Genomic DNA, 27,042 nt, shown 5'->3' on the forward strand with positions numbered 1-27,042 from the left:
AGGCTAAAATTTTGCAAAATATTATTTCAATATGAAAAGGCATGTTCTACTATTTCAGTGTGCCCAAGCCAGGAAGAGAGTACCTCTTTCAGTTTATTTATATAAGGCAAAATAGCTGGCAAGACATGGCTGCTATTTTTGGGAAAAGAAGAAAGACCATTTTGTGACATTTTTGTCTTTACCTGAACACCATATCTGGATGGTATTTTTTTCTTTGTTTCCTCAGATCATCGTTAGTTTGAGAAATAAAAATTAGTGTGTTACCATAGTGATTTTTGCTTCATTTCCCTGACACAGAAGCTTCTGATGTTTACATCTAATTTGTACCTCTTTTATTGAAATCTCTTCTGCTGCTGCTAAACTACAGTTTGTGTCACAGCTTGTATATCTTGATGGCCAGGTGGATATAAGATTCTGGACATGAACTTTTAATATCATATTTTTTTCTGTGAGCTGTATATAATATTTGGTTAGTCATTGCTTGTTTGAACAAGCATGTGTAATACACATATTTTGAAGCATGGAATCTTACTTTCTGCTCATCACAGATATCAAAGCTGGACTCTCAGCAAGCTGAAGGTGCTCCAGTTACTTGCTGTAACGTATTAGGAAAATGTACATCTTTCCGTAGAAAATGAAATGTTCTATATCTGAGCTGCGGTTCCTTCAAATAAGTTACACTTAGGAAAAAAGCATTCTTCAATAATGTGTTGATTTGTATGTACTTAGTACAGGCTAGGAGAAAATATTTAGATCAAAAATAATTGTTTTTTCTCATATAAGTAATTCTTTATGCAAGCAGTCATTGAAACTAAAATCCAGTGAAGACAATGGGAGTGTCGCAGCCCGAAGGGAGTCGTTCAGGACGACCTCCCTCCCCTTGGGACCAAACGACCAATTTCTTGATGCCCTTGGACTGAATTAAGGTGAAACGACACCAGCCAACCAGTTTTAAGATTTATTAACACAAAGATAAGGCATATGGTCAAATAGGATAACCAACTAGCTAGACAAGTCCCGTGCCACACATTTCCTACTGATTCAACAAAGGAGAGGGGAAAAGAGAGGAGAGAGAGAGAGAGAGAAAGAGAGAAGAGAGAGAGAGAGAGAGAGAGAAAAGATATCACCACCCGTGGATCCAGCGTTGTCCCGTTGGTCCTCTTCCTTTGGGAGTCTCAGCGGTGGAGGTGGGGGGCTCCCGTCTGGTGGTAGGTGGGTCCTCTTCACATGGCTCGAGTTGGGTGCCTCTGAAGAGGGACCCCGAACAAAGAAATCCCTGGACAATTATACCTTCCAGTCTAAGCTCTCCACCCCTCACATGGTAGTTTGGACCAATAGTAATTTTCTGGGTCTGGGGTCTCCTGCTCCTTATTGGATCTCATCGTCATTCCTAGGCAGGCTGTTTTCTGCTGCAGTTTCTTCCACAGGTGTGTCTCCATTCCCCGGGTTCTACTATTGTCTCTCCAGGTCCTGACAAAGAGTTGGTAACTCCAGCAATTAGCACTGTTTCAGATGCAAATTGCAGGTAACTCCCTTATCGTTCCCGCCTGCACCAGCTCTGGGGCCCTTTTCTTACCAAACTAGGGAGTGTGGCCCAAGGCTCCAGCAAATTCAGCCACTCATGTCAAGCAAGTCTTATAGAAGTTGCGCTAAAAATGGACAATAATTTACAGTCCAGATCCCAAAGTCTCTGCCCGATTGTGGTCTCGTTCAGTGCAGGCTCGGTGTGTCCCGGGTGGTTGCAGGGAGACCATCTCGGTGGGGTCGCAGCAGCCCAGTCCTGTTTCTGCCAGGGACAGATGGCTTGTTCGTGGTTATGGCCTGCCTGCACCCCATGCACCAAGAAATGTTTAAGGCAAAAAGATTCATTCATTGATCCGCCACAGGGAGACAAGTTTAATTAGAGCCTGATACAAAAGCACTGGCTTATATTGAAAAGCCAAGCAGAAAAAAATCTCATCCTCTGGGAAACATTGAGTTTCTCCACAGTGAGGCTTTCTGAAAGTATCAAAACCAAGAGAAGGATGTGAATTTAATTCCGTCTTCGGTAAATCTTAATTGGAATAGCCAACTGACTACATAGTCCATATTAGTGTGATCACATATAGGAATTCTGACAGAAAGGTGTTTTTCGAATTATAGTGATTCTTGATGCACAGAAGTTGTGTAAACTTACAAGGAGGAGAAATCTCTCCCTCTTCGTAGGTAGAATATCTTGTCATGTTCTATTGCATTTCATTTTTCATGGCAGAATAAAACTGAGGTGTATAGTAGCTGTATCAGGATGTTGTTAACGTCAGTCCCTGGTAATTGCTGCAATATTAGTTTGGTATCGTGAGAAGAAATCCATAAATGTATGTCTTCCATAGATTGTAACCAATGAAGAAAGCCATACATTTGTATTCAACCTAACCAGGCAATGGGGAGGTGAAATTTCGGCATTCAGTAAGTATTTTCTTTTACTGAATGAGAGAAACAAAAATTCTAGCCCTCCTCTGTGAAGCACTTTTCATGCATTGTTTTCAGATGTTGAGAATGTTCTGCCTTGATTTTAAAGATCTAAAAATTGGAAGGTTTTAGCCCTATAGCTGAAGGAAAGTCATGTGTTTATAGAAATGAAAATGCCACCTAATTGCAGTATGTCAGCTGTATCAAGTTTTTAAAATGGTTGTTTAGATACTTCAGATCAAACACAGCGCTGGTCATTGCTTGTTGTTTTCAGCCATTGGCATTTGGGAAGCAACTGATATAAAGCTCAGATAGTAAATTATCTACTATTGCTAAGCAGATAGTATATTTCCATGTCTGCTACTTACACTTTTTTGAAATAGTTTGGCACAAATGTACCTTTTAAATGACTCATCAATGTTAAAGCCCTGGGTCATTTACTTCAACAATGTCAAACTACTTTCAGCATCAATTTTATTGTGTAGGGTTAAGCAAATTACAGGGAAAAAAATTATATCCCCAGAGACATATACAGTGTTCGTGTAGTATTGACTCTTAATAAATAAAGCAGTGCATGAAAAAGGATTTAAAAGTAACTGTTATTGGAGCTGTATTTTATATCCAGCCTTTCTCCACTTGTAGGATTTCCTCATCCTGATGTGTTTTGCCAGTACTCCCAGTGAATCCATCTGCCAAGTACTTCTCCAGCCTTATCTCAGACCCATCTAGAGTTCTTGCATTCATAGCATCTTTTGGCAAGAAGTACCATATGCCTAGTACCCATTGTACAAAGCGCTATCTCCTTTTGTTTCTTTTTTGCCTGGCTCCCACTGGTTTCATCTGATGGTCCCCAATTCCTGAACTGGAAGAGTTGGTGTACAGTCAATCTGTAACCACACTCTTCATGCCATTTATGATTTTATAGACTTCTATCATACATTAACTTAAGTAATCTCTTTTCCAGGCTGAAAAGTTCTAACCTGTCCCATTGTTTTTCCTTTGGAAGATACTCCATTCTTTTCATCATCCCTGAACTTTTCCCAGTATCAATATGTTCATTTTCAGATGAGGGAGCAGTATTCAAGATGGGGGTGAACCATGGATTTATAGAGTATTATGTTTTCTACTTTGTGATTTCCTAATAACTTGCATTTGACTTGTTTTGTTTGACTGTTGCTGAGTATTTTTGCTCACTAAAGTCTAACACTTTCTGTAGGAAAAAATAATGTTTGTCACTTAAAAATATGAAATCCTTTTTATAATAGCCTGCCCCTAATCTCTGTGCCACATGTGCCTTGCTGGCTTCCTTTTCATCTTCAGGTGTTAAAATTCCCACTTCATTTGCTTTTTCCCCCTCATCTTTTCATCCTTATTTACTTTACCTCTTTAAGCTGTCTTTTCACTAGATCATGTGCACTCCATCTCTATTTTTTTAACATCTTTTTTTTTTTTATTTTCTTCCTCACCTTATATAATTCTTCAGCAGTTACAGCTTTCTCACCTTTCCTACAATTCTTTAAAAAATAAGATGCCAAAGCCAGGAATGCAGTGCAGATACTTGGTTGGATGGGCAAATATGAGCATACTGTGCTGGCTGAATGGACTGTGTCATACCTCCCATGTCTGTATAAATATCATTGGCATCATTTAATAACTGGAGTGATGCCAGGTATTAAATTGAACTGTGAACTACTGAACTACTTCTTCTGAAAGCAAATGGCATGCATGTAGTATTGTGTGGGCCTTTATGAGATTTTGTTAAGATTTCCACACTGTAGAACCTTAACCTCATTCTGTCCAGGAATTCAGCCCGCAGGTAGGCTGTATGTTTTACTGTGGGAAAGGTAGTACTAACTGTTCGTCTTTCCAAATTTCCAAAGTGGATACTTCAAACAGAGATTCCTGGGCCAGAGAGAATACTAAATAGTTGATGCAGTGCAGTTTCCTCAGTACTGTTTTTTTAACCATAACTAGTGAGAGATGAAAATTACTTGGCGAATATTGTCAGAAATATATTAATACTAAAACATCATACTTACGAAAGATTTGTGAGATGACTGTTGGTCAGTGAAACTGCATAGTATTGTTTCCATGTTCACAAAGGCAAACATTAAAGACCAAAGGACTTTGGCAAGAGCTTTCTGTCTGAATGACAGAGGTTTTCTGAGTCTTCATCCTACCCTTTAGTAACAACAATGTTCTTCCTCTCTGCTATATGGCGTTAGCCAGAACTGAAGCTAAAGTGGGAGACTAGTGGAGAGGGCAGCTGTAGTGGGAGTTAGATATCTGATATCGCCTTCCTTTTCCACACAGGAGTTTTTCTGTCACTATTATTATAGTGGTGGGAATGAAATTGTAATGAAGATGATGCAGCTGTGCTGCTCCTTTAAATTCTTAACCTCTTGCTTCTGCTGTGGTGGTAGCAATGTAAGTGCAAGGTCAGAAAGATAGTTTATAGTTTCTGTGGCAATAAAGGCTAGTCTATCTGAGCACATTCATCAGCCTTTATTCTCTGCAGTCAAGTGGAAGGTCAAAGTATGTATGAAACATGCAAAGAAGATGCTTAAATAAACAGAAACAAGTGCATTGCTATTACCTTTTTTTATTCGTTCACTTGCCATACAGCTCAAATGCCTGTACTTTGCTGCTTCTTAAAGCCCTCTTTGTGCTGCAGGTCTCAACTCACTTTGAAAACTTTTTTTTCCCCTGTAATTTGCTGCTCCTCTGTGCCAGTGTCAGACGAACCATGTCAGGAGTGTTGAACTCTGCTACTTCCCAATGTTTTCCCGTTAGTTTTCTCCTCTTCATACCTTATTGCTTGTCCTGTTCACTATAGTCCGATTGACTTGCAGGGGAGAAGGAGAGACTTACAAATGAACTGTAAATCCAATTCTCCCCTGCTGCGGCCCGAAGAGTGAAGGGAGAGAAACATCACACCAATATGATGTGGAATCAAGCTCCGTTTATTCCATTTCCCGGCTAAGCTTTTATGCATACATTTTTCCCTTAGTCATGCTGCATGTGCAAAAGCAGCGTCCTTCATTGGCCGATAGCAATCTTCATGCCTTGTCCACGCGCCTTTCTGCTTGCTCTGATCCGTTGGAGTGCTTTTTTCTCAACATCCTCTTGTCACCAGATGTTTCCTGCTAACTTGTTTATTTCCGAACACTTCCTCTTTCCTTGTGGTCGGCAAGGACGTTTCGTCCTTGTCAGCAATCCTTAAATTCTCTCATATACATTCAGCATACCTAAAGCCCCAGCACTCCCCACAGCCAGATTTAATCCTTTTTCACTAGGAGTCTGAAATTGTCAGCGCTAAGAGGACGGAGGGTCAGAATTTTCCAGAGCACTGAAATGTATCCAGTTGAAGAGCAGACTGAAAATTTTCTGAGGCAACTTTTTTCCTAATAACAAGTGACATAGATGCTGCAGGATTCCACAAACATTTTGCATAGGAGTTTATGAATTGCAGTAGTCATACTGCCTTTATAATTCCTATTTTTAATTTGACCCTCTCAGCACCTAACCTGTGTTCAGCATCTTGTCTTTACTGTGGAATCATATTCTGGAGTTTGAACTGTCTGTTTACCTTGAGTTACTGTGAAAGTTTTTCTTTTCAGTAACATGAGATGTAGAAAAGGAACCTGTGCAGTGAAAAATAATGCCAGTAATATCTCTCTCCATGCACTCAGCTGCAATCTCTGAAGGAATTTCTCATGAGCATGCTAGATTTCCATATATTTGATGGGTGCATCTCTACATTTTCTTAAATTATTTTTAAGATACAACAAATGTCTTGCACCAGTATTTTGTTGATATATCGTCATTGCAAAGAAGGGATGATAGAAAAAACTAGGTAACAATCCATTCTTAGTGGATGAAGCTGTTCAGAAATTTAAACTGGTTCTACTAACATCACAGGTTAGACAAAGGCATTAGACATAGACTAATAATGCAATCTGAGTCAGAAATTCCAAATCAGGGCTTTGCAAATAACTTTTTTCAGTTTGACATCTGAACAGGGAGAATAACACTGGTTCTAAATTATTCAGATTTTCTTTCAAAACAGCAAGTGGGAAATTTTGATTTTGATCAGCATAGCTTGTTCCATGAGATGCAAAATGAAAGCATTTTATTGGATCATCTTCATTTAAAAGATTTCAAAGGTAGTGAAAGCTCATTTAACAGAACTGTGATAGAAGAACATAAGACTGGCCTTCTTTTGACTAAATGTTCAGCTGCTACAGGTCTTGTCAGATGTAGTCCTTACATCCAAGATCATGTCCTGCTCCCCAGGTTGTAGCATACTCTGAGTCAGGCTATATAGTCAGGTGGCATAGTTTCATTTCGTATAAATAAAGTTTTTTCTGCACTGAAATCCAAGTGTCCCATCAGCTTAAGATCATTCTAATCCTCTTGCTTTGCCTTATATGTGAACTATTAGGAATTTGTAGTAATTAGTAATGCGTAAGTGTGAGACAGAGCCAGCAGGATCCTTAGATAAATGTCATTACTGATGAGGCTGATTACTAAAGAAAGAGACCTTCACACTGAATTCAATAACCTTTGGATCAGGTCTTTTGTGAAGCCTTTTTATCTTATTCAGGTATGTCAAGTGCTGTCCACACTTAAAGACTTAATTCAGTGTTCCAGCACTTCAGTGATTCACCGCTATGTTTAACATTTTAGATTACATCATACTTTGTTTATTTTGTTTACTTCACACACACACACCCTTTGTCCCTGCAATGGCTTCTGTAAATCTTGTGGTCTAGCTATGGGTTTGGAGATTACCTTTTTCCTCATGATTTTTGTATATGATTGGTCTCAGATGACTGTGATAATTTCTACTATTGAGTATTCCATTCTTGTGTGTTTTGAAAGTGCAACTTAGCTTAAAATGTTATTTGTGTCTTCTGGGAATGGATATTACACAGATTTTCTTCAAAAATTTTGGCACTTAAGCTTTCAGCTGGAGTCCAAAAATTCAAATTAGAGCAATCATGAAAGAAACAGTTTATAAAGAGAAATATGACAGATTTGAGCTTTGGGCAAAGATTCAGGTCTAGTCTATTTTGTTGCTTTTGGGGCTTTGGGTTTTGTTTTAGTTTTTTTTCATTTGATTGAAGAAAATTAAACTTAGTAGCTTACCTGAGGAGAAAAGTCATTTATATATATAAGAAAAGGCTAGCTTACTGTACATCTCATATTATTTTCAATAAGGAAAATCTGAAAAAAACCGAATAGTTGAGAGTTTGACAGAGGCCTGACAGATTTAGTTTTTGTGGCCAAAGCGCTATCATTTTTGTAACTTTACAATTAGCAAAAGAAGCAAATAAAAAAATTGTTTTCATGCACATGATTATTTAACTTCTTATATTTTACATGTTTGATTAAGCAGATTTATGATATTATTCCTGACCTTTCCTGTTCATTCTGTACTACTTAGATTTTTTTTTCTGGTTGTTCTCATATTAGCTTCTATAAAATATCTCCAAGTTTGAAAAGATCTGGTTCAGAGTGGGAGAGGGATCAAAGTTGCTTGTATTCCACAGCTGAATGTCTCATTTCTTCTTTCTTTTTAAAACATTATAAATGGTTTTAAAGGCACTGAATGCTTACCATTCAAAGTTATCCCATCTGGTTTTCAGAAGTATTCCTCAGTGTATGTTCCAGATGATATGACACAGCTTTTGCTAGAACTTAAACTCCTGCATTGTGCAGTAATTGTAATGGACTTTTCCACGTATGGGACTGCAATGCAAAAAAAACCCCAAAAGTGTTGTTTAAATTTTCTGAATTCGTAAGTCTTCAGAGTCATAGTCCAAAACAAGAATGTTGGAGTAATGTAAAGCATATTAAACCAGTTTATTTAACGATAACGTTCAGGAGCAGATGTACTTGTTTACTGTTTTTAACAGTATTATTTTTGTATCTTGAAACCCTTGCCCTTCATTCAAGAACAGTTTAAATCCTCACATTCTCCATCTTTTACATCAGCTGTTGTGTTTGGCAGCCCCTCGCAACTGCTTACAGCTGGACAAGTTGCTGTGGATTTTCTTTCCACTGTTCACAGTTCTGTTCTGGCTATGATTTTTCTGTAATTCCACAATGCACACCACAGTACCTCTCAGGAAAAAAAATAGTAGAGAGTGCTATGCATTTTTAGGACAACCATATAATAATGAATAAGGGAAATCATGGTATCCTGGTAGGAAAGGGGTTTTTGCTGTTTTTTTTGTTTTGTTTGGGCATAGCTAGAAGCCATTTATTTAAATTCATGGACCAGTATGCTTCTTACAATAATCTGCAAGAAAACAAAGCTTTCCTGTTTTGGTCATTCTTTTGGAATTACTTATCCCATTGATGATCATTGTCCAAAAAGAAGCATATACCTTCAAGAGACACCCCCACACACACACTGACAAAAAAACTCCCCTTAAGAAAATGTGCATCTCATTTTAGTCCTTTTTAAAAAAGTAGCGTAATTTATATCTTTTATATTGTGTTTTTTCAATACTTGTGAAGGGTGTGAATTTGACATACCACTATATTTTATTCTTTAAACAGATAGGTGCTAGTAGTAAACTCTGTACGATCAATGTGTTTCACCTCTGATTAATCAAAACCCAGACTAGCATAATTTTCAGAATTCATAAATTTCATAAATTGTTTTGCACCTAGAGCTGCCATTGGCATCAGCCACTCAGTGTGGCTTCGTTTCTTACTCAGTTTGAATCTGCTTGCCACTAGATCAGGTAGCAGTTATGTAACACAAAATGTAAAATAGAGTAACACTGGTCATACACATTTTTACGTATCAGAGGTCAGGCTCTTATTGTGTACAGTGAAATTTGAAACAGATGTCATTTGATGATTTAAAATTATAAGCCAGCTTGATAATATGTGTTAAAGAACCTATAACCCATTGCCAGCATACCTTCTCATGGATAACTCTTAAAAATAGAGGTTCAGTATTTTTCATCTTTGAGAATGAGCTAAGCCTTAGCTTTTTCCCCAGCTATGTTATTAGTTATTACTAAGCATAAAATGCTACCTCTTTAGTTTATTAAGAGGTGGAGTCTCCCTTACAAGTACACTTTGAAAAGCCAGTGGAACGTGAAAAAACAGCGCTGTATTAACATACTGTGTTCCAGGCCTCACATCTAGCTGACTGAATCCCTTATGGTCTGTAGTATGCATAAGTGAAACGGCAGCCTGGTGTAGCATTTTCACTTAATTAAGAGAGTAACAAAAAGCAAATAAAAACTTGAAATGACAAATACTGTTTCAAGGTAATCAAATTCCTCATTATTCTGTGATTTTTTTAATAGCTATTGCTCTGACAATGAGCAGTCTGTTTAAAAGTATGCAAAGTGGCGTCTTTGACAAATTGTTTCTTGTCCAGAAATGACAAGCATGAGAATTAGAGGAACTGTAGAAAAGCAGTGGCTAGAGTAAGCAATTTTAGTTTCAGGTGAAATTGGAAACTGGAAAGTGACAAAAGCGAGTTAATCAGAACTGAAGAGATGAAGCCCTGTTCAGCTTAAGCTGTAGGGTATAGTTGTCAATGACACAATAGTATTTGCTAAACAGTTCGTTAAGCTGACATTTGCCTGTATTCTTTGGGGGAGGGAGTTAGCTGAGATAGTTTGACATGCACAGCCTTTGAAATTTTAATGCAAGTTTAAGCACTGCATTTCAAGCAGCTCTTGTACTCATTAGCGAGGCACAGAATGAATTTGTGCTTTCTCTTAATAAACTGTTAATTTATTAAGATAGTGAGATACTGATTAGAAATATAACAAACCTTGCAAAATACACTATTTCAACTATTTCATATATATGACTTTCATATATATATAAGTGTGTATGTGTATATTTATATATGTATATGTGTGTATACACACACACAGAGTGAAGAATCAGATGCTGAGTTCTGGCATATACTTCCAATATAGTTTATTGGTTTTGAAACCAACTCTAATGATAGCTGAAAGTGTGAGAAGTGCTAACACTAAGAAAACCTGCAGAACTTTTGTCTTTAGGGATTAAAAATAAGATGCCAAGAGATTCATTAATTAACAGTAATTTTAGGTCTACTGCAAGTGAGCAATTTGCAACAGATAATGAAGGCAGTTATTAGGAAGGTGAATTATGAGAGCTACTGAATTACCTGTGAAAAATTGATGCTCTCTATTGTCCATCTTCGTATTAATGTACTTGCATAATTTGAGAATGTAAATCATGGAGTGCCCTTCTCATTACATAATTTTAAGACTGGCATATCTGTCTTCTCCACTGCTGAATACCAAACAGCAAGTCTTCTGGTTCAGGAAAGAAGCTTTCCCTTCTTTATGCTGCTAACTAAGGTATATTAGTGAGAAACGGATCTTTCGTAGAAGTATTTCAGGTTCTGACCGCTGTCTTACATACACCATCAGGCTTGAAGCACACAATATGATATGAGTCCAAAATAAGCCACTGCCTACTTGAACAAAGTGAGTTCTTTACTGCTACTAGCCAAAAATTACTGTGGAATGCTGGCACTCCGGCTCTATCTCTGTGACAAATTGCACCATTTTATGAAAAAATTATAGCGTTCAGTTTATCTAATGTTCAGTAAATAGATATGCACCAGTGGAAAGCATACCGGTTAGTGAAGTAGTTTACTTGAGAGGAAAGTGAGCATAAAGACTCCATGCCACATAGCCAAACAGCTGGGGTTTTTTATATCCTAGAAACAGCTTGAGACCGACTGGACTCAAATTGCTTGGCAAAGTAACTAATTTCAAATACTGAGTTCTAAGCAGAAAGATATACCACTTGCATTCATACGTGGATATTTTAAATTTGAATGCAAATATTGTTCATACTTAAAATTCTAAAAAGTTAATTTGTTGAAGCGCATTAATTTAAAGTAACATAGCAGTTGATAATATATTTTCATGCAAAGCAACAGCATTGTTTTGCATTAAATAAAACAACAGAGACAGCTAGCAGATGCAGCAGTTTGTGCAGCAGTTGACACAGAAAGGCTCACAGAAGAGGGGTGGAAATTCTGCCGAGTGCAGTGTTTTTGTGCTCAGCAGTGGTGGTGATGCACCACAGGACATGACCCCAGCACCAACTGGAGCAACTACCCCAGTGCAACAGAAGCCTCGACTCAGGCTGAGTTCCAGAGGGAGGATGCAGCTGTCCAGCTCTAGGGCTGCAGGGAGTGCTGAGGTATCTCGCGAAGGCTAGGGCAGAAGGAGATGATGTCCTTGCCTGGAAGAGGTGTGCACTAGTTGTGGATTTGAGAAACTCCAGACAACTGGGAGAATGCTGAAGTCTGCAGGCCCTGGCCCTCAAGGGGAACTTGAACCATCCTGATATCTTCTGGAGGGCAACTCAGCAGGGCACAAGCCATCCCGGATGTTTCAGGAGTGCACTGATGACAACTTTACTAACAGAAGTGATCAAGGAGCTGACTAGGCGAGATGCTCTGCTTGAGCTCCTATTTACAAACCAGGAGGAAGTAGTTGGGGATGTGGAGGTCAGGGGCAGCCTTGTCTGCAGTGACCATGAGATGATGGAGTTCAAGATCCTGAGAGGAGGTAGCAAGGCAAATCGCAGGTTCACAATCCTGCACTTCAGAGTAGTGGACTTTGGTCTGTTCAGGGATCTGCTTGGAAGAATCCCATGGGATGTGGAGCCCAGGACATCTGGCTGATGTTCAAGAATCACATCCTCCAAGCTCAAAAGTGGTCCACCCCCAAGTGCAGGCAGTCAAGCAGGAGGAGACCTGCATGGGTAAACAAGGAGCTCTTGACTAAATTCAAACATAAAAAGCAAGCATACAAGACATGGAAACAGGGACAGATGACCCAGGAGGAATACAGAGACATTATCCAAGCATGCGGGAGTGGAGTTAGGAAAGCCAAAGCCCACCTGGAATTGAATCTGGTGAGTGATGTGAAGGGCAAGAAGAAGGGCTTCTACGGGCATATGGGAAGACTATTGAAAATATGGGTTGCTGGTGAATGAGGCAGGGGCCCTAGTGACAAAGGACGTGGAAAAAGCTGAGGTACTCTATGTCTTCTTCACCTTGGTCTTTACTGGTAAGACTGGCCTTTAGGTATCCCAAGCCTTTGAGACCAGTGGGAAAGTCTGGAGCAAGAAAGACTGACCGAAGGTGGAGGAGGATCAAGTTAGGGAATATTTAAATAAACTGTATGTGCACAAGTCCATGGGACTTGATAGGATGAACCTACAAGTGCTAAGGGAGCTGTGCTGAGGCCACTCTCAATTATCTTTGAAAGGTTGTGGTGATCAACGGAGGTTCCTGAGGACTGGAAGAAAGCAAATGTCACTCCTATCCTCAAGGAGGGCAAGAAGGAAGACCCAGAAACCTAGAGACAGATCAGCATCACCTTGATCTCTGGGAGGGTGATGGAGCAAATCCTCTTGGAAGCCAAACATTAAGGACAAGGTGACTGGGAGTAGTCAGCATAGATTTACAAAGGGGAAATCGTGCTTAACCAAGCTGATGGCCTTCTGCAATGGGATGACTGGCTTGGTGGATGACGGAAGCAGTTTATTTTGTTCATCTTGTCTTTAGAAAGGTTTTTACACTGTCTCCCCTAACAACTTTGTTGACAAACTGAGAGGCTGAACTGCCAGGCTCAGTGTTGTGATCAGCAGCACAAAGTCCAGCTGGAGGCTGGTCATTAGTGGTACACCCCAGGTATACCAGTACCAAATCATTCTACTGCAGGGTCATGCACTCACAGCAAGCTTGCAGACAATATGAAATTGCAAAGAGTGGTTGATACACCCAGTGGTTGTGTTGGCATCCAGTGTGACCTTGATAGGCTACAGAAATGGGTTGACAGGTGTAAAGTTCAATGAAGGGAATTACAAAGGCCTGCAAAGGCCTCCCAGGCCTGGGGAGGAATAACTTTATGCACTAGTACTGTCTGGATGTGGACTGGCTGGAAAGCACCTGTGCAGAGAAAGACCTGGGGGCAAAGAAGGCCAAGAGCATCCTGGGCTGTGTCAGGAAGAGTGTTGCCAACAGGTTGAAGGAGGTGATCCTTCTCTTCTGCAGTGCTGTGTCCAGTGCTTGTCTCCCTGGTACAGGAGAGACATGGATATACTGGAGCAGGTCTAGCAAAAGGCCACAAAGACAATTAAAGGCTTGGAGCATCTGACACATGAGGAGAGGCCGAGAGAGCTGGGATTATTTAGCACCTTGAGAAGAGAAGGATCAGGGGGATCTTATCTATATGTATAAATAGGTGGTGGGGGCAAGTAAAGAAAATCAAGTCAGACTCTTCTCAGTGGTGCCCAGTGACAGGACAGGAAGCAACAGGCACAAATTGCTATAAAGGAAATTCCGTTTAAACGTTAAAAAATGTTTACTATGAGAATGATCAAACACTGAAACAAGTTGCCCAGAGAGGTTGTGGAGTCTCCATTCTTGGAGATATTCAAAGCTCAACTGGACACAGCCCTGAGCAACCTGCTGTAGCTAACCTTAGAGCAAGGCGGTTGGACTAGACAATCACCAGAGATCCCTTCCAACCGCAAATCATTCTCTGATTCCATAAGAAAAAATTCCTTTGAGTCTGCATATAGCAGACAGCTCTGAGCCTCTGCAACAGAGCTCTTCTGTGTTCTAAGTACCCATTAGAAGTACAAGCTAAATAAGTCCATGTTCATTAATATAAGTTGTGTAATGTTTTTAAACCCAAAATATCAGATTGTATGGACATCTTAAAAGCTTCTTAGGCTACATCTGTCACTTCCGAGTGATAGAAACCTGATGAAGTGTATTCTAAAATCTTGATCACCTGACCATCTGGTTGGACTGCACTGCAGCTCCTCTCAGGTCTCTTTTCAACAGAGGCTAAGATTGGCTGCATCCAAGTATTGCCCCGATAAAAGCAATCTGCAAAAGAATCCATACTCAGCAGCCGAGAAGGGTTACCTGCCCTGCTAATTAATACCTAATCTTAAGGGGTGTTGTAAAGTGCTGTTGCTGCCAGTGCTGAAAGGAAGGAGTAGGGCAGAGGTTCTAAAGATGAAACTCCCTGAAGAGCTCTCAGCATCATGTTAAAGGCTAGGTAGCTAGGCAATCTGAGAGGGCTTTGACTTAGAAGCAGCATAGGAAGAAGTTTCAGGGTAAAGATTGGTGTATCACAATGTCTGGTTTTAATTGAAAATAGTGACACAGTAGCCATGCCAGTCGCCACAACAAGGTCTTTAGAAATGACTGAGTGTTTTGTGGAGGAGGAGCACTATAGATTAAAGAAAAACGTAATATAAAATAAGGAAGTCAGGAGGAATAAAATGGTGTGTGAGATGTCTATGAAGTGATATCCTAAAGCAGGGCATCATAGGTTTAGCACTGCATCAGCAACTGCCCAGTCAGAAGTGTGGAAGTGAGTGAGACTTACCAAAGGCTGAGAATAATATCAGCCTTCTGCTACCCATTGGCAGACAATGTGGCTAGCAGAATTGGGTATACTGCAAAGAGGAATTTTTAGACACCTGACCGTTCTTGGTGCAGCTAGTAGGGTGCACAGATCCTGGTGAGAGGTATAATTGTTGAAGAACCAATGTGTAAAAATAATCATGAAAACCTCAAAATGCAACATCCCATGGGAAGAAAATCTGCCTAAGTACAATTTAAAAAATGAAAAAGTTGGTTGAAAAGCTAAAAATTTTCAGTCAGCCTGGAGTTTGTTTAAAGTTAACATCACACACACTTGGAACACATGCATGCTACACATAAAATGGTTCCAAAAGCACTACTGCATGTTTAAACCGTAAGGTAAGAAAAGATTTTAGAGATTAGAAGTAAATTCACATCATTCATGAATGGAAGTCTTGTGTTTTCCTTCAAATGAGGAAAACAGATAAAAATAAACTCCAGTAAACGAAATGTTAAACCATGATAACGATGCCAGAAAGATTCTGAGTGACTTGCTAAGGGTATGAAGTTAAAATAAACCTTTTTCAAACACATCAGATTAAAGAAGTCTGACAGAGAATTGGTGGGCTGAGAGATGATCAAAGAGCATTAAAGAAAGATGAGGTCATTGCAGAAAAGCTAAATTAATTATTTGAATCAGTTTTTGCTAGAGAAACTGTCAGCAAGGTTCCTGCAGCAGAAACATTATTTACAGGAGAGGAGTGTAAGAAACAGTCACAAACTAGATTGTTAACTGAAGAGGTGCAGAAATAATTGATAAATTGAATAATAAAAAGGAACTCAAGGATGAACTAGCTGATTTACAACAGTAGTATGTAACTCCTCACTTAAAAATATTCTTAGTAACTGAGGAGTGTGGGGTGTCAAATGAGACACCAGGTTTTAGAAACATTCCTTAGGAATTTGAGGGAACTACAGATCTGGAAGCCTGATATCGGTGCCAAGCAAATTAGTAGAAAATGTAATATGGAATAGAGCTGGTAGAAAGATAAATATACTTGTTTGTTCCAATTTAAGAACTAGGCGGTATCATGTGAATTTAGTAGGAACCAGGTTTAAAACAAGCACAAGGAGGATGTTTTTTCCTGTAACATACAAGTAAGGTGAGAAGTTCTCTATTACATGATACATGTGAGTTCTAAAAGGTGACCTGGATTTAAGGTGAGATTGAATAAATTCTTGTAAATCCCTTGAGGCTTACCAAACTATACTTGGCTTAGAAAGTCCCTGAGGAAGTATTATGTATGCTTGTCTTTGTCTTATCCTTAAGCATGCTTTTTTGGCTATTGTATGAGACAGGATACCGTGCTAGATAGATCTTTTTCTCTTTTTGTTGATTCACAGCTAATGTATGTCATGATCGGCTAAAAAGGGTTTGTCTTGGCAGCAGGGGAAGAAGATTGCCTATTTTTGTTTGCCTTGACCTGGCTGCTGCAATCTGGGTCATAGAGTCTCTTTATGAAAGAGGGGAGATTGCGTCTTCTCCAAGAGCCACTGAATGCACTTATCTAAAAGTTTTCTGGAGTTTAGGATAGGGCAGGCAGAGAAAGGAGGGAATCGTTACAGAAACCATGGTGCAAGCAGATATTGATAGAGTCTTCAGAAAAACATACAGTGCACAGACAAGTTCTCTGAGGTGATAGAAAGAGACTCCTTAGGGAGCAGATGAAAACTGTTGCAACACAGAAAATTACTTTAATTTGCTGAAAACAAGACTCAAAGAAAATTATGTACTCTGTAAAGAGGCAATGGGAAGGGGGAGATATGTATGAATGCATATTTTGACTCATCCAGCTGTTGTAGTTGTCTGTATTTCAGAAGATACCTTATTCTACTTTGTGTTCTAATAGCACCTGGCTTTATAAAACATCTAGTTCAACAGTCTTTTGATGTTGTTTGCTCTAAGAGGTGCAGGCTGGTCCCTATCCCTGGTGAACTCAGAGTCCCAATCCAAGTATCCATTCCTTTAACTCAAATTTTGTGCTACTTCAGTTGCTCAGTGACTTGAAAATGTCTATTTCATTGGATCAGACTAGAGCAGGAGAAATGACTTGTGTGTGGTGTGGACAGTTACAGGGCCTTGCTGTGTTGTGTGCAGTTTGTTCTAGAACCTTTCTGTGGCTGATGACTCTCCTTTGCCCAAAGAGTTTTCACTGTAAAGTCTCTGCGTAACTGGGGAGAGTGGGTATGCAAAATATTTTTGTGGGGATATCTGTTTTCTTAAGGAAGAAGGTATTCTGGTTAGAATGCATTCACACAGTAATGGTATTGGCGTCATCATGGCTGCATTAATGTCATCTAATTGTTTAATAATTTTGCCTTCAGATTCATACCTCTCTAATTAATGGACGGCCTAGTGCTGATGATCCTTCACACGTATTACTACAATTCACTTCTGCTCGCTTTATTCGCTTGAGGTTTCAGAGGATACGGACACTAAATGCTGATTTAATGATGTTTGCCCACAAAGACCCCAATGAAATCGATCCCATTGTTACAAGGAGGGTAAGTTCTGGCAACACTATAGAAATGCATGGGTAGAAGTTCTACAATGCTTATAGATGCTGCACGTGCCTTTGCTTACCATAGAGGATCTTGGAAGATTATGAGCAGCTGCTGTTATCTGTCAAAATCCTACTGACAGGTGGAGTATTCCCCCTTCTTCAGTGTTTTGTTTTCTTCTCTATAGCAGAAGTGAATGATTTATTTTTGCTGCTTGGTGGTATTATTAACATAAAGAATCAGTAGCACAGAGTTCCTTGGGGTGTAAACATTTTGATACGGGTAATTGGCAAGTGACTGTTGTTAGATAATGTCTCCTCATCCCTCTGTCTGCTCCCTCCTTTGCTACCTTTAACATTTCTCGAACACTTAATTTGAATGGAATTCCTGTTAGTGGTACTATTAGTAGTAGTAGTGTCTGAATGTTGTATTTTTATCATCAGTGCAATACTGTTGCTAATAGTAAAAATTTTACATCTTGCTTTAGCTTCAAAGAATGGATGCAGCATTCATACTCCTGCCATACCCCTATCTTCTCTGCTGTTCCTTGTGTGCATGTGCCCCTGTTCTCTTCTTTCCCCAGTCCTTCCTTTCTTCCTATGCCTGGTCTTCCCATCTTCGAGCTGCTCAGACATTGTGTGTTACTCTGTTTGTCCTCTGATTTTTCTACTAGGCATTCTTAAAAGCTGGAGATACGTACTTTTCCACATTTTTAACTCTTGCTTGATTCCTCTTTATTCTGATCTAATTTTGCTTTGAAAAGTTGTTGCTTACGGTATCAAGGGGATTATTGTTATTCTTGGCTTTAATGAATGCCATTTATCAATGGTGAATAATTGCAAATAAAAGTGGCTTCTTCCGTTCCACACTTCTAGTTTCCATTTCTTCCTCCAAATCCGTAGGGTGCTGGCTGTTGAAGTGGAACAGTCTCTGAATGTTTGGAATAGCATTCTGTTTTGTATTACAAACCCAGAATAACTTCCAGTTTTTGCATACTTAACTAATCATGGAAACTAAATGCTTACAAAAGGATGCACATTTAACAAACTAAGCAGAAACAGAAAATTGAATCTAGCTAAGGTGCTGATTCACACTTTAGAATTCACTGTATACTCCTGAAATCTAGTTCAGGAGTATCCACAGATTTCTTGAATAAACAAGGAATAATGACTTCTGTAAGGCAGCTCTCTATGAGGCTGCTGCAGAGACATCTCCAGGAGAACAAGGAGCAACTGATACTTAGATATCAGACAAGCCACTATGCCACAGAGCAGGAAACAAAAGGTAATAATGAATGATACATTTTCTGCATTGTAGAAGGTTAACTATAAGTTACATGAGTTCTAGTTGTTTGATATATGTATTAATGATCAGCAAAAGAGGTTGAACCCAGGAACAGCAACATTTGCAAAAGGCATACATTTATTTTGATTAGTCAGTTGTTACGATATTGCGGGACCCTCACAAAAACAGATGAAAGTGGACAAGGCAGCATGTGAAATTGGCTTTTTACAGATGTGAGAATACAGGATTATAAACCTCTTTCTTTCCTTCCTGTAAGTGCTAGTAATCCCCACCAAAAAAAAAATAGTAATGGTCACAGGGCAGAGCAACAGGTTGAAAACTATTTAAATCTTAGAAATGGAGACTCTTGCATAGTCATTCTAAAGGCTGGTAGAGAAAAACAGTTCTTTTTTCCATAGTGCAGTAAATGCTCAGGTGATACCCAGCTAAGGTGAACAAAGGTGTCCCTTTCTTTGCCTTTGTTCATCCTTTCTCTTCTCCTCTTCACCATGCTTTTTCATTTTCATGTTTTCTGAAGGCAGTAAGTCTACAGCATTGGAATTTTCATTACCTAGTGTGCATATAGCCTTCTCTTGCACTCCTGTTTGGTGTGTGCTGTGTGTTAATGGACATAGCTCTTGTGACTTCACACAAATGGAGCTGTGCCAGTTTATACCCTTTCTTTCACTAAGCTCGAATCTGTTGATCAAGATGCAGCTTGGATTACTGCTGTATTTTTAATAGATCGAGAAAGAAATAAAACAGGACCTGACAGTTTTGTCACCAGAAATAAATTCGGTAGTTTGACACCTGCATTTTACAATCCACTTAGCAATTCATTTTCTGTTTTGTCTTACAGTATTACTATTCTATAAAAGACATCTCTGTTGGAGGCATGTGCATCTGTTCAGGCCATGCAAAGGCTTGTCCATTGGATCCAGTGACTAATGTAAGTAGGGGTTTTTTTAAGTGCCTTGTTCGTAGGGTGGAACATGAGAAAGAATCCTGATAATTCCTCAGAGTTCTGTGAATTGACATCTGTTCTTCACCTAGAACAGCCCAAAGCAGTGCCAGGATAAAATAATGCTGGAACCAGAATGATAAACATTCATGCAGTTTCAGTGAAGGCTTTCTCTTGAATGGAAGAATAGGTTTCAGATAATTCAGTCTGTCTTGAAAGCCTCCTAGGAACAACAGAAATTTAGATTAAGTGATGTAGCTGTAGAGGTGAGCTCTGCTAGTTGATATTTCTTTTTCTTCTTTGGTATTAATCAAGGTGTTTCCTAAATAAATATCACCAATTTAATGGATACTTGCAAATAAATGATGGCTCTAGAATGGCCCGTTTACCATAAGGAAAATATTAACTGAGTGATCAGTCAAGCCAGTCTAGAAAACTGTGAAGCTGTTTATAATTCTTCCAAACTTGTAGCTTTCTTTTTACACTATTACTGGTGTTCTGACATTCTGACGCAAGTCAGAAACATAATTTCTTATTGACAGTTGAAATCTATACACATGCATGCACATAGTATCACTAATGCAGAATTTGCAGTGTGCTGACATTGCTGATATGCTGCAACAAGGAATCTCTTCATATATTATTCTTTTAATTAGAAGTTTTGTAGAATTTAATGGAAAAATCTTGTTTCTATAGGACATTCAGCCATTGTTTGGGAACTGTTTACAAAAAAAAGAAAAGAAATTAGAAAAAATATTATAGAGACAGCTTTTGTAGTTCTAAGCAATTTCCATGGTCCGTGTTAAAACTTGATGAAATCCTTGGTTTAATCCTTTTCAAGTGATGGACCATTGTTTCAGATGATCTTAATTATCAAATGGCAGCATTGTCTCAGTGCCATGTGTTTGACTTGGGCCTGCCTCAGAAAATAAGTGCTGCTACTGCAGATTAAGAAGGACTTCAGTTTGGATGGTTTGGCTACTGGGTAGAAAAAGGTGTTATAGCAAGAGTTGTGTTGTTTTGCAGTAGAAAGAATATAAAAGATACAATAAATGAAGCAGCTCAAGCTGTAAGAGATGTGGGTCATTTGGTTGAGCTCTCCAGGCATACTCTTTAGAATGAGCCATACTGAAATAAATGGTCTGAACTAGAGGTTCTTTTATCTTTCACAAGCTTCCTCTATGCCTCAAAGAGTTTGTGTGTCCCCTACATCAATGTTTGTATGCTGTGACTAAGCTGATCTGCTGAGGAACCAAATGCTCCTGAAAGGGTGGTCCTGCTCTTGGCTCCTCTCTTAGTTAAAAACTCCTTCTGCTACCCTCACATAGAATTTAGTTATGGTGCAGCTAGAAGGTTACATATGTAGCTATATTTTATATATGTTTGTGTGTGTACGTGCATGCGCAGATGCATATATGTATGTATGTGTGTATATACACATACATATGCACATGTGTATATGTATGTATATACACATACAAACGTATATATACACATACATACATATATATATACACACACACACATATATGTATGTATGTATGTACATATATATGAGTCAGCACAACTGGCCCATCCAGTACAAAATTAATGCTGAAGGGAGAGAGAAGAGTGTTTTTATTGGATCAGCCAGCTGAAGTGATTTTAACCCTGCAGCTGCATGAGGCAAAGGGTGGAGGTTCGCTCACCGCTTTTTGTGTAAGCTAACTGTAATGTGAAGCTGTATCGGAGGGCTACCAACACTTTGGCTTATTTGCTGTATTGGGGAATTTTCATTCTCCAGTCCTCCTTTCTTCAGACGGTTGTAAGTAGATTCTCTTAGTACAGGCCAACTTCCTTTACACAATGGTTGTTTTCTTATAATAAAACTATTAAGGTTAAACACATTCTGTTGTCTCTTACTTGGTGGGTGCAGGATACATAAATGAATAAGAACGAATAAACAGTGGAATTAATAGAGAAGTTTTAACGTTAACATTTTCATAACTTGAACTGTAATGCAGAGTATGTACATGGACAGATTCTTCAAATCATCGCAGTGTGTTAATATTTTATTTTCTTTTAAATTAGAAATCTGTCTGTCAATGTGAGCACAACACATGTGGAGAAACATGTGATCATTGTTGTCCTGGTTTTAATCAAAAACCTTGGCATGCTGGAACTTTCCTGGTCAAGCATGAATGTGAACGTAAGTCAAGATCAGTAGAGAAGAGAAGGTTTAGTGTAACTGCTGGTGAAAACTGAAATCAAGTCCTGCTTGATTCTGGAATTCATTTTAGTTCTAAACACACTTGTTTATAAATCAGTTGTTGTTCACTTATTATTCAGACTGGCTCAAAAAAGTCAATAGAACAATTATTTGTATAACTTTACTTTTATTGAACTCAGAATATTGTAGTGACATGCTGATTTTGTTTACGATAATATCTAAAAATCATTTTGACTTCCTTGTTTAATTTTTATAATCTTTGTTGTTTTGTTTTGATAAAGTCATCGAAGTCCATTCTGATAAAGTTAAAAATTCTTTTTTGAAGACTTTTTCATTATATTAAACTTTAACAGCACTATGTTTGTATAAATGGCCACTTTTATGTATTACAATGTTCAGCTTTGCTGAAACTAAATATTTTGCATCATCAAAATATAATTTGAGTTTCTGATTTTTTAAATGGAAAAAAAATGATGTGTTTAGTTTTACAACATGGAATGAAAACATACATTGAAATACCATCTTATCACAGAGTGGGAAATGCATTTTCAGATTTACCGTAGTAAGGATGGTAATAATTGAACTTCAACATCTTACTTCCAGAGGTCACAAAGTATATATGCTTCTGAACATAATATCTAGTTCTCTGGTACACATAAGTATTTATTCAGTTCTAGGATTGCAGCTGTGGATTTGCCAGGAGTGGTTAAAAATAAATAAAAAGAAACAGATATTCTCATATTAATATTATAAATGCAATGCGTATTTCTGTCCAGTAATGTATTCTTATAGACGCTGTTGTTTGTGCAGACTATCTGTATGGGGAATGCATTCTGGAATCAAATCAAGGTCCATTAATTTTCCTGATTAATTTTTAAGGGATCCTTCTTACGCCCTGTTCCTGTTACGCCCTCAATGAATTGTTCTGCCTTCATGGCAGAAACAATCCCCTGGGATCCAGTTCCAAACACAGAAGTGTCAGTAGAATGATTCCCTGCAATGCTGATGAGCCCTGTATTCCTCTTTATATGCAGATTAAAATTAGGAAGTTTTAATACTCAGAGGAGGGGAGAGTGAGAGCCTCCTCATTTTCACAGCAACAGATTATTAGATTAGCTCAGACACGTATGGGCTTGCAGCATAAGGATTCAAATATGAACTTCTCAAAAAGTTGTAAAGATTGGGAGTTTTCTCATTCTGACTCAGTTTTTATATGTGTATGTGTAAATCAAGTGCTTTTAAGATTTCTTTTAGCTTTCATGGAAATGATTTTAATTTACTCTTGCCAGTTTGCTGTATCCCTTATAGTTCTTGTATCCTCTTATATTTTTTGTTGGCCAACTGTTTCCTGAGTCATATGGGTGTACATTCAGCAGAAGGTAATTGGGTCATCAATTTAAACAGAAAAGAAAAAATCCAGGAAGAGCATAGAGCATAGTTAGGCTGTGTCTGCCCACTTCCCTAGTTCCCCCAGACAAAACACTGAGGAAAAAATACAATATACAGACCTCCGAACAGCATTTGTGAGCGGACCATATTATTTTTAATAGCTGAAGAAACAGTAAATTAATGTTTGAATGTGCTGTTGGTTACAGTGTACACAGAACAAATGACAAAATGTTGAAAGATTGTTATTAATATGTTAGTAATAGTCTTACATCTCCAGCCAGGAAGTGATGCTTGCTAATACAGTTCTTTCTCTTTCAGCATGCAACTGTCATAGGAAGTCTGAGGAATGTTACTATGATCAGAATATTGCTGACAGAAATCAGAGTTTGAATGTCCATGGAGAATACATTGGAGGTGGAGTGTGTGTTAATTGTACAAGCCACACTGATGGCATAAACTGTGAGACCTGCATTGACGGTTACTTCAGGCCAAAAGGGGTAATCCCATCTTCTGCTGTCACTTCACTGTAGTTCTTGGTGTTCAAGCCACCACTTCAGCGTGGGGAGTTAAGCTATTAAATTGAGATGACACAGTTTTGACTGCCATTTAATGAAGGTTAACTTCTAATTCTGACAGTGTTGTAGTTGCCTTTCACAGTTGCAAGTCTGTAAAGTTAATGTTCACAGAAATATGAAAGTGAATTTCGTTGATGTGAAGGAATGCACTTGAGGTCAGGGCCTCCAGCTAGTATTTCAGTTTAAATTAAAGGAGGATATGATCCCATAAACAGAACTTTTGCCTCAGTAATGAATTTCAAGATGCATTATCAAAGATCAAAAATATGTTGCTATATTTGATATTGGAGAAAGGCAGTCTGTAATTTTTATTTTTTAAATGTAATGTAGGAATAATAACCTCTGAAATTCTAGTGTCCCATGAATGCCTTTCATTTTTAGTGCAGAGGGAATTACCTTTTTTTGTGCTTCAGCATATAATGCTATATTTTCATCTAAGTTGAAGGTGTCAGAAGATGCATTTTATATTAGGTTGCATTGTCAATATGGGCTGTGCCTGTGCTTTAAATAGCTGCACCATTAATGTGTGCTTAAATTCCTCATATTTTGTCAGTGTAGTTTCGGTTGAGCAAAGCATGGTCTTTAGTCTGATTACACTTTACTCCTCAAATCCAGAAAACATCATCAAATAAAGACAATTAAAATCTTTTTTATATACTGTTTTTAGCCTTGGAGCTTGTAGAAGGAGTACTGCTCTCTTCAACAGTGGTGAACTTCCTTGATTCGTGTATCCGAATCAGATTATTATCCAACTAATAGTGATCATATCTATTTACATGTACGTGTGTGTGTGTGTGTGTGTGTGTGTGTGTTTATACGTGTATATACACACACATATACATGTATACATACATACATGCATGTATATATTCACATACATACATATGTACATACACACACACTTAGTTTATGTAGAACTTCCAGTTTATATCCCCAGTGTGATATTACACGAAGATTTAAGTTTTGCTGAGGTATCCTTTTCAAGAATGAAAGGAAATTGTTCTATTGTCTAGTGGTCACTTTTATTCATGTATCCCTTTCTTTAGTTACTACAGTTGTCTCATGTTGGACACAATAACTGAGCTATTTGTTAGCATTATTTTATACCGTATATTTTGGGTAGCGAATGTTTAAAATCTACTTCATTATTTTTAGTTATAAAAATACAATTAATATTTATATAAAACTGTGTTTTTCATGAGAATATGTCTGTGTCTAAATTACTTACGTATGTTCAATACATATCTAACATGCAGTGTTAATGCCTAGACTGCATGGGCTAAGTAAGGCAGCTGCTTCATTTTTGTTAAGAGTGCAAGCCACCTGCACAGAATATGGTTCTTTCCTAATTGTAGTTTAAAAAAGAAATAGAAGTTTCCAGTTATTAAAGGAGAGGTTTTGTTTTGTAATTTCTCTGTCTTTATAGGTATTGCCAGATAGTCCAGATCCATGCCAGCCATGTTCCTGTGATCCCAATGGGTCTTTACATGATACCTGTGTCAAAGATGAGAAACATGCAGAAGGAGGTGAGATTCCTGCCAGATAATGACAGTAAAGCTTAAGTTCAGCAGTGAGCACATATATCACAGGAAATTTTTGAAAATTTACTCATGTGATCAATAATCCACCTGCATTCTTGTGATACTTTTATTTGGAAATTCAGCTTTTATATTCCCAGATTTTCTGAGGCATTCTTTAAGATTTATGGCTTGCAACCATGGCTACATTTGGGAGAGTATTTCCCATAGAATATATTTGAGAATTTTGGCTTTAAATAGCTTTCTTCTTTAACAACAGTGATTAAAACCAGCACAACCTTAATCTTTTCATCTTTCTTTTTCTGTATGTATATTTGCATTTGAAACCTAGAAAAAAAATCTGTTTGAAATGTGTCATATTTATGTGCTGTCTATATTATTAATGTAGGATTACAGGCTCTTCACTGTAGTCCTGAAGAAGCTATCTTCAAATAGAGAATAAATTGTTTTCTTGTGCTTTGGAAATAATGGATTGCAGTAGTTTTTTGGGTTTTTTGCTAACAAGCTTCTGAAAATACAGTAGGAAGGCAAGAAAAAAAATCAAGGTCAGTTCTTAAGAGATTTTTTAATTGGGCTAAGTACAAACTGTTGACAAGAGATATTATAGTGATTTTTTGCATGCATACAATTTTAAAAGATTGGGAGAATGGGAGAAAACTGTCTGATAAAACTGGTAGTTCAAGATGACTTATCCTCTAGGATGAACTTTTCAAGCCTCTGTACACTGCAAGGTAGGACAGAAACTGATAATGTTCAGGTAGAAAACAATAAAGAACAGCTTCAACAAATAAAGCCCCACTCAAACAACGCTTATGAAGTAATCAGACCAAAAGCAGGAGATGATGTGTATCCATCCAATGTTAGTTCTTTACAAAGAAAAAAACAATCCTGAAACATCCTGCCTTAAATTAGAATGTAATTAGGATGTTGACATAATATGCATCACAGAAGCTTGGTAAGAGATAATCAGTGGGACATTGACAGGAATTTACATATTACATAGGAAAGACTAGATCTTGCCAATATGGCAGTGCTGTAAGTTAAAGAAGGCATTGAGTGCAATAAGATATATAGGCCAATCATCTCAACAAGCTTAAGAGACAGAATATATGATTGGTAGTAGTCTCTACAGTTGCCTCTCTTAATCGTGGAATGTGAGGTCTCTTAATAGATGATAGGTTTAAGGGTATCAACTACTGTATATACTGGATAACAAAGGGGATTGCTGGGCTGGTAATAGCGGATTTTTCAGTTCCTCAGATGCAGGGAAAGGAAAGAGAAGGAAGGGGAAATTTCTTGATGGAGAACTAAAAAGAGTGGACTGCCTGGGCAGTGGAGGAGAAACTGTAGATTCAAATGAATATTGGGAGTTGTTCCCTACTGAGGCATTTAAAAGAATTTGTATTTGCTGAGACTTGTGAGATCTAAGAAGTAATATTTGAAACTTTTAAATTAAACCAGCCTGCTTCTAAAGAAGCAGACTTGCCTGTGTCTTTTACTGCAAAACTCCGTTATATTGCAAGATATTTTCATATGGAGAAACAGAGGTTTCTCTGGTAAGGCAAAAGTGTCTGACTGGGATACTATTGCACTGACCCAGTTTACAAAAGAGCCAGAGGTCTCCTGTGCTGCAGGGGCTCACCAGTGGCTAGCTG

General features: G+C 38.2%; 1 protein-coding gene across 1 annotated transcript in view; it reads left to right on the forward strand.

Moving 5' to 3' along the window:
- LAMA2 (laminin subunit alpha 2) overlaps positions 1–27,042 on the forward strand; it is a 368,849-nt gene that overhangs the window by 122,967 nt on the left and 218,840 nt on the right. Inside the window, exons 5-9 of the mRNA XM_064508966.1 lie at positions 17,255–17,434; positions 19,575–19,664; positions 21,747–21,864; positions 23,593–23,771; positions 25,276–25,375. Of these exons, the coding sequence (XP_064365036.1) occupies positions 17,255–17,434; positions 19,575–19,664; positions 21,747–21,864; positions 23,593–23,771; positions 25,276–25,375 (667 nt within the window). The remainder of the gene's footprint in view (positions 1–17,254; positions 17,435–19,574; positions 19,665–21,746; positions 21,865–23,592; positions 23,772–25,275; positions 25,376–27,042) is intronic.

The sequence above is a fragment of the Dromaius novaehollandiae genome, chromosome 3 (assembly GCF_036370855.1).
Source record: "Dromaius novaehollandiae isolate bDroNov1 chromosome 3, bDroNov1.hap1, whole genome shotgun sequence".
Classification (NCBI taxonomy): domain Eukaryota; kingdom Metazoa; phylum Chordata; class Aves; order Casuariiformes; family Dromaiidae; genus Dromaius; species Dromaius novaehollandiae.